A 13,373-nucleotide genomic window follows, 5' to 3' on the forward strand; every position below is an offset into this window, starting at 1 on the left:
TTTTCATCCACAACATATTTCTTCTTCGATACCTGGAAAGCATCCCACTCCTTGTGCATACTGCGCCATTCACGCACTATACGATGAGTGGTCGATGCATGAGAGGCAGCTTCCTCAAGGTAAGCATGATAAGTTTGTTCGTGGGATCGACTTTCTTGAAATTTGATCTCCCCAGGCGGAAATATCCCCTGCAACCAATCCTGGCATACGCGCCAATCCGAGAAGGTGTCACCCTTCTTCAAATTCCAAACCGGGGCATGAAGCTCGGAAGCATCTTTCTCCGAATAAGTTCTGTAATAGTAATCCCCCAGGGTTTCCTCTGGGCGGATTGGAGAATGTTCGCCAGCACCAGAAAACGAACCTTGCTCCTCAACATTAACCTTCTCAACACGCTCAGGTAAAACATTAGAAGGTTCGGGAGAAAAAGTTGAAGCAGGAGTCTCCTCAACAATTTTTTCTTTCTCCAAGTCTTGAGCAACAGTTTCAGGAGTTTGTGGATTATCAACATCATCCACAACTTCTAGAGTAACAACCTTTTCAGCTTCCACAGCAACATCAACAGGCTTATCAACCTCAACAGTCTCCTTCACACCACCATCAACAACCTCCATAGTCTCTAACTGATCAGTAACAGGAGCACGCGAAGGGGAAGGTGGGAGCTCTTCATTAACCACAGGTTGCGGCTCCGTGGGAACAGGGGAAACATGGGTTTCTGAAAAAAACAACAAAGCCTGTAAATATCTATACGTATAAGGAGAAAAAAGCAAAGACAACACCTACTAGGAGCAGACTCAGGAATAAACGCATCCAGATTGCATTTCCTGGTAATTTTCTCCCTATGAACCCTTTGTCAGTCAACTCTTGCAATTGGCTGACCAATTCTTGCATCTCGGATGGAACCAGTAGATAAGTAGATTTTGCGATCAGAGTTGCACCTAGAACTAGATCGATTCGAAATCCAACTTCTCGCACAAGAGGTAGTCCAGATACGACTTCATCAGGAAAAACTTGGGGAAATCACGAACAATTGGTATATCTTCCAGCTTCTTCTCTTTGCTTTTCTTCTCCATAATATGGGTCAGGAAAGCTACGTATTCTTTCTGTAGATACTTTTGAGTTTGAATACACGACATTAGTTTAAGCCCTTTTAAAGGTGTTTCGCCAAAGACTCGAAGAACTTGACCATCAGCTAAGCCACTATTGTCTCTCCTAGTATTACAATCCTTCCACTAACACTACGATCTACCCATAACATCAATATATATCAATACGAGTCGACGCTAAGTGACTACTGACTCTCCTAGTATACATTCGATGCTAAACGTAATCAAATGTGATCCCCTTTTCTAAAGTAAGGAGTTTATAATATTCAAGTCATGTGCTCAAACAAAGTTAAAAATGTCTCTACCACTCTCATTTCAATCACCCTAATCTAACTCTCCCGCACCAATGGAAAGTCATGCTCTCCTTAGCAACGTGGCCATTAAAATCACCTTCGATGCATATTTTTCCATCCTTCGGCATTATATAATGTATTAATTAATATTTAACTAGAATAATACCCCGCGGGCGTTGTGTTGCGAACAACACGTGTGGACATCACGTAAAAGCGTGCGCGGACGTCACACTAAATCGAGCCGAGTCGTTGAGTCTCGCAGCTTTTATTTAGCGCAGATTATAAAAAATCTATTGTGTACACATATTAGTAAGAATAACTATTCGTGGCATAATATTCTACATATCATCTCGAAGCCGAAAAATGTGGTGCCAATGACAGCAAACATGCCAAACGACAACTATTTTGTCAAACCTGATACCAATGTGGTCAATTATAACAAATCCATTGTGATGTGGTGGTGGAAGGTTACACTCGTCAAAGCAACATACGTAATCCAAAAGCAGCACATTACATTTCTATTAATCCAGTATAACCTTCTATGCATCTCAATGTAACAAATAAAATATGATGAAAGAAGGGTTTTATGCAGTGGCGAAGCTTGACAATGAAGACGGGGGGTCGAAAAAGTATATACCCGAAAAATTCTATAGAACCGGGGGGTCGAAAACGTATATACCAAAAATTTCTATACGAAAACTACATATATAACACTACTGAACGAAAAGTCCCCCCCCCCTCTTAAGTTGCACCACTGGTTTTATGGTGGGGAAGTGTGGACAGGTGTATGAAGATGAACCACTGTTATGGTTCCAACCGATAATCGATTGGCCTAAACAAAATAGAAGGAATTCAGATTAGAAAATGGATGAAAGTTATAGATAATTTCTTCTTCATACTTTCTTCAACTAAAAACAATTGCCTTATAGGCTACAAGAATTTATGAAATGCATGAACATGGAAATAGGGGAAACCACCTACTAACTTGTAATATATAAACCACTACTACTACTAACCTACTGCATGAAATAACTAAAAATAATAATATAAATGAATGTGGGCAATGCATGTGAGATGGTATGGTGGCTACATGACGTGGCACTTATCAACCACATAATTCAATGTTTTTTTTTTTAAATCATCCAAAGCTAACATTACAACCAACAAAGCTATAACTTATTTATTTATAATGTTTAAATTGACAATATGACGTTTTTGGTTTCTAATATTTAGTTTTTTTAGAGATAACATGTTTGGTACTTAACGCTAACAAACATTAAAATTTCCTTTAAGTTTTATACAATAAGTATTAATCTTGTTACAAAATTAGCTTATGGAGATGAAGGTGCAAAACTTGAATTGTTTCGACATCCATCACAATCAACAACTAAATTGCGAGGGTTAAGAGTTTGATCTTGTAGCAAGTGATACTATGAGAAAGAATATCACAATTATCCATTGCTGCACAAAATCATCTTGTTATTAAAACATTATTATATGCTTTTGTTTTGTGGGGACAGGGGCGGATCTAAGCCACATTTGTGGGTTCCAAGCTCACTCGTTCGCGGGTCTGTTCGATGTCTTCTTGCTCGTTGTTAGGATTGTTTGGTGCACTTTGCCAAAACGGATAGTTTGGATCCCACAAGTTTTGGTTGTTGGGAAACATTGTGTGATTATGAAAAAAAAAGTGTAGAGATTTGGTATAAAATGTAGAGGAGGAAGGGATGAAAATTATACAAAAAGGTTGGATATTTATAGGTAAATTATAAAGTTTAAAATTAATTTTTTATTTTTTTTAAATGTTACCGTTCAAATAATGGTCATATTGACCAAACACACATCGATCCACTCAAAATTTGCTCGTTAACGTGCTGGGAAGCTCTCCATAGCGCCCCCGTTTAAATCCCGGGGTGTGATGCATAGCGTCCCGCGGGTGCTAAAATGTGTGATGTGGCGGGGTGACATTAAGCCACACCCCCTGGCCTTATTGTATAACTTGTTTTTGAAACATTATTATATGCTTTTGTTTTGTGGGGATAGAGGCGGAGGCGGAGCTAGGCCACATTTGTGGGTTCGCAAGAAGCCATTGGGTTTGGAAAAAATGGGGAAAAATTCGTATGATTTGAAAAAGAAAAAAAACAATGAAAATCTACCAAAAGAAACCAATGAAAAAAGTTCTTAACTCCGTCGGTGCGTGCGTGGGAACACGAATATGAATATAATATTAACAGTAAAGTGCAACTGGCTAAAAAAACACAAAGAGGTCAAATTCATGCTTCATACGTTGGCAAAAATCGTCACAGTTTTCAGCTCCAAATTTCAGCCAATCAGCCATGGCAAACCAACCTGAATCCATCTATGATCTTACAGTCAAGGTAAACTACTTATACAACCCCAACACACACACACACACACACATGTTTTGTGACCATTAGTCTTTATCATCAACAACAAACTTGTGTTTTGATTAGGGTTATCTTTAATCTTTTGATTAAGAAACACAAGCAAGCAGACATTGATTTTTCAACTTTTTAATGTTTAAAGATCCATACCCATTAATAAATGATTGATCTTGGTGGTATTTTAGCTTTCAACAAATCTTGAATCTGGGTTTTGAAGCTCCCAGTTTGACTTTTGAAGTCAACTAGGTTGAATATTAAACTGAAATTAGTTAGTCAACGCTTTTAATCTTCAAGAAAATGTGGTAACCTGATATAGTGATATAGAATATGACATAGACTAAATGCAGAAGAATTTACAACAAAAACATTACATATTTGCATTTCAAAGGTAACAAGTTTGACCCAGAAAGTCAACTTTGAAATCCTCACTCAACTTGTTGTACAATTGATTGTCATATTGCTGGTTCTCTTCTCTATATGCAGGATGCTAATGGAGTCAATGTTGACCTTAGCATCTACAAAGGAAAAGTTTTACTTGTAGTCAATGTTGCCTCCAAATGGTAATGATTCTTTTTCTGTTCTTCGGTTTTTCTGCTACTTGTGTATAATCATAATGCAGTTTTCCCAATTGGGTATAACTTGTTTAAATCTTGTTTATGCAATGGTGAATCTTTGTGTCAGCGGGTTGACGAATTCGAATTACTCCGAGTTGAATCAACTCTATGCAAAATACAAAGCTCAAGGTTCGGTTTTTGAATGATAGCTTGTTATAAGGATATGAATTTCAAGAATTTGATGCATGATTTGTATGTTTGACTATTAATGAGACTATGTAGGTTTGGAAATCTTGGCATTTCCGTGTAATCAATTTGGGGATGAGGAGCCCGGGAGTAACAAGCAGATTTTAGAGTTTGTTTGTACTCGATTCAAATCCGAATTCCCTGTTTTCGACAAGGTAAATCGGTTTTTTTGAATCATACTATCAGTTATTTAACAAAAAATTCTGTGAACTAAACGTCCCTTATTCATATACGAATATATCTTGATGCAATTTATGTTTGTTTATGCACATGCAATGATTGTTAGATTGAAGTGAATGGCGAAAACGCTGCACCAATATACAAGTTCTTGAAGTCGGGAAAAAGAGGTATCTTCGGGGACGACATTCAATGGAACTTTGCAAAATTTTTGGTTGGTAGAGACGGGCAGGCTGTTGGACGTTATTACCCGACAACTTCACCTCTCACAATCGAGGTAAAAGCAACCTCGTTTTATAAAAATCATTCTAAAACGAGTGTATATTTGTTATGGTGTATTTCTCTTAAAGCTATGATCATTTTGCAGAGAGATGTGCAGAAACTTGTGGAATAGATTCACGACAAGGTCCTCTCGTCATAAGATTAACGCGCAGCGATCAAAATGCTTTAGATTTGATTTTGGTTTTAAAAGACTTGGGGCTTCATTAAAGAACATGGTATTCATCAAGTTAGGAGGCCTGAGATATTCTCCTACTGCTACTTAACCAGGGGTGTAAATTTCTAACATCAACACAAGCCTAACGCGAAATTTACACTGTTAGTTTTTGTCTAAACGGGTCCGGGTCAGTTTTAGGTAGAACTCGTAAACACGCTTAACTAAACCACCAAAACGGCTTGTGTTTGAGTCAACTCTGGTCGAACCCGCAAACACGTTTAGCTAAATCACCTAAACAACTTGTGTTTGGGTAAACATTACGGGTAAACGGGTTGACCCATTTATTGCTATAAAAACTTTAAAGAAATATTTATATGTCATAACTTAAACTATCCAAGTAGTTTATGGTACAATCTAAAAGATATAAAGGAGTATTGTTTCAAAGTTGTACTCTTAGTTGTAAATTTGTAACTCATTATTGATATGAAAAAAAAAAAAAAAGACGGGTTGTGTTTGTGTCAGTCTACGAAAACTCGCGCCGTGTTCAGGTTCATGTGTCACAATATTCGGGTCATACCGTCTTCGGGTTTGGCCTACCAACGGCGAACACAACCCATTTAACATCCCCGTGTTTAACAACCATAAATTGGTTGTTTTATTTGTTACAGGCACGTTAACACAACCGGTTCACAATCTACAAACAAGCATCACAAGAGCTCCAAAACGAAGTCATTTACCATCCACTTTGCAACCCCTACCACGATATGTCGAAGGTTACGGATATGGCATATCCCCCTTCATTCTGACTAAATGAAATCTACACTTTTGACTCCTAAGATTCTATAACGATTAGGTACGTCTGCAGTAGTGGCGAAGCTTGAGATTTCCGACCGGGGGTCAAAACGTATATACCAAAAATTTCTATAAAACGGGGGGCCGAAAACGTATATACCCAAAATTTTCTATAAGAAAACTACATACTCTGCACTACTGATACCACATTCACTAACCCCCCCCCCCCCCCCCCCCCCGGAATCAAGTTTTCTGGTGTCGCCAGTTTCAAGTAGGGTAACCGCAAGATTATGGGAAGAACAGCGACAAGTTAGGGTCATGGTAAACGACGATTAGAAGCTGTGTCGGTATCCAATTTACATGTAACAAAAAAGAAATACAAAAGATGAAACAACTATGAAGGTGAAATACTTATATACAGATTACACATATATAACACATACAAATGGTAATCTAATGCAGACTACCCTTTACCCTTTTCCCTTTTAATTTCCCATATCCCCCTTTCCATATCTATAAACTATAAGTAACTGATGCATAATTCCACCATTAACATCAAGATTCAACCCATAAAACCTACTGTACAAATTCACAACACATTACCAGAAATCATCATGATCATCAATAGCGACCCGTGAAGAAGCGTACGCGTCATCTTCTACCTCCAACTCCATCTCCACCTCGGGTTCCGCTCCAAACTCCGAAGATTCAACATCAGCAAGATTCTTCAAATCAACAATCGAAAGCTCATCGAGCCACCTCACAACCAGATCAGCCGCACTCAGCTCGTAAACTGGATGCTTACTAGCCACCGCCACACACTTCATTCTAGCCTCGTGAGCAGCCTCGATTGTTAAATTCGAGTTACCAAACACAATACACCTCTCGGGTATAAACTGCAACAACTGCGCTGCATACGCAAACATTTCAGGGTCCGGTTTCCCTCTATAAACGTCTTCTGCCGTCACAACCACGTTAAAAACCCCGTTTATCCCGATCGACCCAATAGCTTCTTCAAGATTTTTTCTTGGTCGTGTCGAGACTAAAGCCATCGGGATATTGTAACGAGTCAAAACGTTTATGAACTCTTTTGACCCGTCACGAAACCTGTACACCCCGCCTTGTAACGCTTGATAGATCTGTTCTTTCCTTAACGACATCCGCTTGAGTTGACTCGGGTCTCTTGACCAACAAAGAACTTCCGAAATTGCCTGCTCGTTTTTCATCCCCTCAATCCTCCTCAGCATAAAAGACGGAGGCGGAGACTTGCCTTCTTCTTGAGCAAGCGCGAGCCACGCTTGCTTCTCGTGATCGGGATTATCTTCGACTATAACACCTTCCCACTCGAAAACCGCACCTAACCAACCGCACCCCATCCGTTCTTGTCGTAACAACGGGTTATGCAACGACGGGTTATCCGCTTTGTTGTTAGGCGGCCACAACCCGGGCTTTCGGTCCACAACACTATCACTTTCATAATCAAAACCCTTAGAAAACCTATCTTCTTCCTTAAAATTATACACCTCCTTAGTCAACTCCATCGCCCGGGTTCTGTTTGACCAAACCCGATTCAATCGATTCGGGCTCATTGCAACTCGGTTAAAGGAACAATCTTTCAAACAATGACCTAAAATTGGACTATACCCTAAAAGGGAAATTGCACCAACTGATTCAATCATTTTCTAACAAACCAATTGAAAGTTGAAACCCCCACCCAAATTCAATTTAAATCAAGAACCCTAACCCTAATTGACCCAATTGATGATTTGATTCTCCCAATGAGATAAAGTATTAAATTGAAGGAATCTTCTTTATGGGAATTTTGGATTAATTAATCTTGACAAACACCCAAAAGAAGGGGGAACAGGGTTTTTATAAATAAAGATCCAAACTTTATTAAATAACAATCAAAACCCAACAATAAAGATTCCCAAATTGATGAAATAACAACACCAAACAGCTTAAAGATCCTCAAATTGAGCTTAAAGATTGAAACTTTATTGGATAAAACAAGTGATTAGATGAAAGTAAAGACCAAAGGTCCAAGAATATGCACAGGAAAAAAGGGGTTGATGGATATAAATCTTGAATTGAAGATTGAAGGTGGGTGTATATATATGGGAATATGATGAATTGAAGAAGTGGGGGATGAAGAAGGTGAAATGGTGAACGGATAGAGAAGAAGAAGATGATTAGAGAATGAAGAGGAAGAAGAAGTTTATAGAGAGAGAGAGAGGGGTTTGGTTGCGTATGGCGGAACCCAAAGTGTTTGGAATGCATACGTGTCGGTGCCTGAACGTCATCTTATTTTCTTTTTGTAATTACTTTTTGAATTCATGATATCCAACCACTGTTTTTTGTTTTTTGGGTATGATTTTTATTCGGTTCGGTTTATATTAAAGTGTGGAAAACATGGAAAGAGAGGTTAAGCAAAAGGGATAAGTGAATGAGACACTCGTGGAGTGGTTAGGAAAAAATTTAGTGTTTTTTGTGACATAAGTTCGATTTCCACTCTTTCTATTATTTTCTGCGGCATCCAGGTGAAGAGCGAATAGGGTGGCTTCCACTGTCGTTCCTTGTCGTTAAAGAATAGCAAAAGGGATAAACTTGTTTCTAGAAGGTTGAATAAGATGATTAGTTTAGAAAAGAAAATTTTGTATGAAAAAGTGGGGGAATTAATGAAGTTTTTGGGAGAGTCAATATGCATACAAGTATAATAAATGAAAGAGAATGTCATTTTTGATAATTGATATTACAGCATGTTAAAAAAAATAAGTAATAATGTGATTCGGAAGAATAAATACCAATAGTTAAATTACAGCTTGTTAAAAAAATAAGTAATAATGTGATTCGAAAAAATAAATACCAGTAGTTAAAATGAGCTAATTTGGAAAAAAAAATTCAAAACCAGTATGTATATAATATTTTCTATGGCAGTTAGTGGCAACGGATGGAGGTGATCAGGTTAGAGATAGCAGCGCTGGCAATGGCAACAACAACAAAGCAACAAGGTGGTGTTGGGTATGGTAGTGGTCGTGGTGGATATATCAATGATAAAAAGTGTTGATGGCGATGGGCGGTGGTGTTGGGGGTGACAAGGTGGTGTCGATTGTAACCATGGTGGAGTTGGCAAAGATGGTAATGTTGATGGCAATGGGTGGTGTTCGGGCGACAAGGTGGTGTCAGTTGTAGCCGTGGTGAGTTGGCAACGATGGTAACGTTAATGGCACGAGTGGTGGTGTTGTCAGCAATGGTGGTATCAATGCCGGTTGAGGTGGATGTGGCGTTGGCGACATAACAAGTAGTTGGCGGTGACAAACAATGGCATGAGTGATGCTAACCTATTTAGGCCCGTTATTTTAACCTGTTATCTAAGTTCAGTAAACCTAAATTAACCTGTTCTCTAATTTGAGTTGGCCATAATTAACTAGTACACAAAATTTCCACAAGATTAATACATCTTTTAGAGAACATGTCATATTTGTCACATGCATATCAGTATATGTAGTTGATACGAAAATTAAATAGGTCAGAAATGCATATTCAAATAAATGTAATCAACCCTTGGACTTTTAATCACTAGTATATTTAGTGCACTTCATTTGTTTTAGTAAAATTACATTTTGAATTCGAGAATTTACATCTATCTTCCATGGCCGGCACTAGGGTGGGCGGGGAGAACCACCGGTCAGGGCCCGATATTTCGAGGGGCACAATATGTATATGTAAAAAAATTTTTAATCGGGTACATCCATACAAACGCCAACATAGGTCCTCTTACAAAACTATTCTTATGGTTTAGATTAGTTATTAACCCCTTTAGCATTAGGTTTAGTCTTTCAGTGAGCCAAATACCCAATTTCATTAGGACCTAAGGGCACATTTTTTCGAGCTCGAACAGGGTATATGAATTCTCAGGGCCGGCCCTGCTATCTTCCTTTGAAAACAACAATTTAGAGAGTCTAATGCACTATTAATTATAATTATACGTCGAGTACATTATTCTAACTCATTACAATGGTGCATCTAACTCATAATAATGACAAATCCAACTTTTAAATCTATTTTTTAACGAGTTTTGGTTACTTTATGCATTAGGATGACGTGTTTAACCCATCACCTAGCTCCAAATCCAAAAAAAAAAAGTTAACTTTCGTTTTGCTCCCTGTGGTTTGGTCATTTTAGCGGTTTTGCTCCAATAGTTTAAAAATGACCATTTTCCTCCCTGATTTTTCGAGTATGTCGCCAGTTTGCTCCCTGACTCTAACTCAGTTAAACCGTTCAATTAAAAGTAGGTGTATTTCGGTAGTTTACTCCCTGTCTCTAACAACATTTAATTATAAGTTGCAGTAGTCGTTGTCGGCAGGTGGTGGTTGATGGTGGTGGCGGGTAGAAAGGGTGGTTGGAAAGATGGGGGATCATAAAAGAATTACTTATATACATATAAATAAACAAGTTATATGTTTATTTAGGTGAAAAGACTTACATGCCCTTACTTTTATCCATAAAATTACCAAAAATAGCCTTCTAGTTAATGGATTTTTTGGATGGAGTTAGAGGTGGGGAGCAAAATGACGATAAGTTAGAAAAAATAGGGAGGAAAATGACTGTTAATAAACTATTGGGGCAAAACCGTAAAAATGATCAAATCACAGGGAGCAAAATGAAAGTTAACTAAAAAAATTACTTTTAATATGAATTCAGAATTGCATCGTTTATCATCTATGTTGTAACATTATATATATCATACATACGGCTGCGAGGTATGGGGAACGTTCCGGATTGTTCTGGAACGACGCGGTCCAAACACCCCCCCCCCCCGGGCTTCATCCTCTCCGTCTCTTTTGAGATGTTGGTGACGGTCCACAAAAGAACAAAATTGTCCCTTTCTCCAACATGTTACCGTTTAAAAAAAATAATAATAATTTCCATAATTAATACAAACGGCCCTAATTCAAATTTACCCCAAAATTCAACCAAATTTTATATAAATTTAACACTTTTACACCAATTTTCACCCACTACAACCCCATCTCTTTTTCAACTTTTTTAAAACCTTCTTCTTTTTTATAAAACATTCTTCTACAATGGATCCATTCAACCCGAACAACCCGAATCCAAACCTGAATGTGTTTTCGGTGCCCAGGTACTATCCCACAATGGAATCGAACCCTTCCGCTCAATTTTCCGCCGCCGATTTTGCGGGTTTCCAAAACTCTCCGAACATTTTTTCGAGTAGGCAACAAACTCAAGCCTTACAAAACTTGATGATGCATGACCCTTTTAACATGCAACCCGTTCAATCTTCCCAACCATCGCAACCCTTTCAAAGTTCTCAACCAATAGCTCCCGATGAAGATGTCGTTGAAGTCGTTCCCAAGACCCAGCCGCAAAGCTCCAAACGAAAAAAAGGAAAGCAAGTTGCGGTTGACCAAAGCCAACCTTCGAAACCGAAGCCGAAACAGTGGACGCCTCTCGAGGAAGAAGCCTTAGCGAAGGCTTATAAAGGCTCATCCACACACCCCGTAAAAGGTACGTAAAGTTAACTTGCAATTTTTTTTAGTATATATTTTTTAATATTAATTTTTTAATTTTTTATAATATATATTTTTGTTGAATATTGGTAACAATCAAATCGGTGAGGGGTTTTGGAAAGCGGTGTTGGCAAAGTTTCTTGAGCTAATGGAACAAGGACCATATCGAGATCTCGACTCGGTATCTTCGAAGTGGCGAAAGATGAGTGGGGTCGTCAACCGGTTTTCGGAGGAATATAATAAAATATACATAAGTGGGCACCGTAGTGGGATGAACGACGAGGATGTCTTCATAGGTACGTGTGGCCGATGATAAGGTTCAGCTCAAAGAGCGGGAGATATTGACGATCGATGTTGATAATTATCCCGAACCAAAACGCTCTACTTTAAAGAAAATGCAAGAAGACATCATGAAGAAGTATCAAAGTTAGGAATTTTTTTTTAAGTTTATGTTTTTTTTTTCTTAAGTTTATGTAATGTTTTTTTAATATTAATGAAATTATTTTTCTATTTTATTTGTTAAACTAGTGTTATGCGCTACCCGTGTTGCGGGGCGCTAAACCGAATATTTCTTAGTTTAATAACATGTATGTCTTTACTTCGGTTACCTATACATGCTACTTATAACACGATCTCAAAAAAAAAGATACATCGAGTCAACCAATTAAACCAAAACACTACCACAGTTTTGCCAAAAAAATAAGTAAAATGATGGCAAGCATGTAATTTAGAGCTGGGGGCAAAACAATAATTTGTTAGGACCAATTAGTGAGTGTTAGGCAGCTGTTTGGTACGAATAAAAACTACACTGAGTCAACCAAGTAAAATAAACATTACCATAGTTTTGTCCAAAAAAAACGATGGCAAGATTGCAATTTTGAACTGGGGTAAAACCGTAATTTTAAAATGGAGGCAAAATTATATTTTGAACTGAGGTCAAAACCATAATTTTATTTTGAACTGGGGGCAAAATCGTAATTTTTAAATGATGGCAAAATTGTAATTTTAAGTTGCGGGCAAAACGGAAATTTTATTTTGAACGGGGGCGAAACGGTAATTTTAAACTGGGGATAAAATCGTAATTTGGCAGGACCATGCTGGGGGCAAAAACCAAAATTTTATGTTCAACTGGGGGCAAAATCGTAATTTTTAACTGTAGGCAAAATCGTAATTTTAAACTAGGGGCAAAACCAAAAGTTTATTTTGAACAGGGGGTAAAATCGTAATTTTAACTATTATATGCTAACTTAAAAAAAAAGTTGTTGGTTGCGCCCATCTTTGGCCAACCAGAAAACAAAACTATTCCCCAACATGGAAAATGTAAATGTAAATGTAGTAAATGTTAAAAAAAAATAGATGATTAAAAAAAAGTAAACTAGTGGAGTAGGATTATCCTCCCATTTCCATTGTTTTGTGTCTTGAACCATCCTCAAAGTAACTATGACGTGGCGCATAGGTGGCGGATCATCTTCCAAGGAAGGATCATACCGCATAGCCTAACTCATAAGTTTATTCATGTAAGACATATATTTAAGGTTTTCCAAACTTGCGATGAAAAGAGTAGATTTAGAGCTTTGAATATTTCATTTAAGGATGTTAATTAAAGGCCCCCCTTATTCTCACACCCCCTAGATCTTATTTTCACATCCCTAGTGTATACGGGTCGTATACAAAATATACGGCCCGTATAGAATGTTTTTGAATAGGAAAATGCGCAGAGAATGTTTTTTTTATTTTATTATATACGGCCCGTATATAGTTATACGAGCCGTATACAAGTGTATACGATTTATAAAAAGTATACGGCTCAATGGATTTATTTCTGAGGTTTTTGAT

The 13,373-nt window shown here is 37.8% G+C and overlaps 2 protein-coding genes across 2 annotated transcripts; one reads left to right on the forward strand and one right to left on the reverse strand.

Annotated features, from left to right (window-relative positions):
• The first annotated feature begins 3,636 nt into the window (after positions 1-3,636).
• LOC110867889 (probable glutathione peroxidase 8) lies at positions 3,637-5,385 on the forward strand. Its single transcript, XM_022116945.2, has 6 exons — positions 3,637-3,771; positions 4,282-4,358; positions 4,480-4,541; positions 4,635-4,753; positions 4,885-5,052; positions 5,143-5,385. The coding sequence occupies exons 1-6, from the start codon at positions 3,730-3,732 to the stop codon at positions 5,167-5,169; spliced, it is 495 nt and encodes a 164-aa protein (XP_021972637.1). The 5' UTR covers positions 3,637-3,729; the 3' UTR covers positions 5,170-5,385.
• A 945-nt stretch (positions 5,386-6,330) lies between these two features.
• On the reverse strand, positions 6,331-8,322 carry LOC110867891 (5-amino-6-(5-phospho-D-ribitylamino)uracil phosphatase, chloroplastic). The gene has a single exon (XM_022116946.2). The coding sequence runs from the start codon at positions 7,680-7,682 to the stop codon at positions 6,603-6,605; it is 1,080 nt and encodes a 359-aa protein (XP_021972638.1). The 5' UTR covers positions 7,683-8,322; the 3' UTR covers positions 6,331-6,602.
• Between the last annotated feature and the right edge of the window lie 5,051 nt (positions 8,323-13,373).

This window comes from Helianthus annuus, chromosome 2 (genome assembly GCF_002127325.2).
Source record: "Helianthus annuus cultivar XRQ/B chromosome 2, HanXRQr2.0-SUNRISE, whole genome shotgun sequence".
Taxonomy (NCBI): Eukaryota; Viridiplantae; Streptophyta; class Magnoliopsida; order Asterales; family Asteraceae; genus Helianthus; species Helianthus annuus.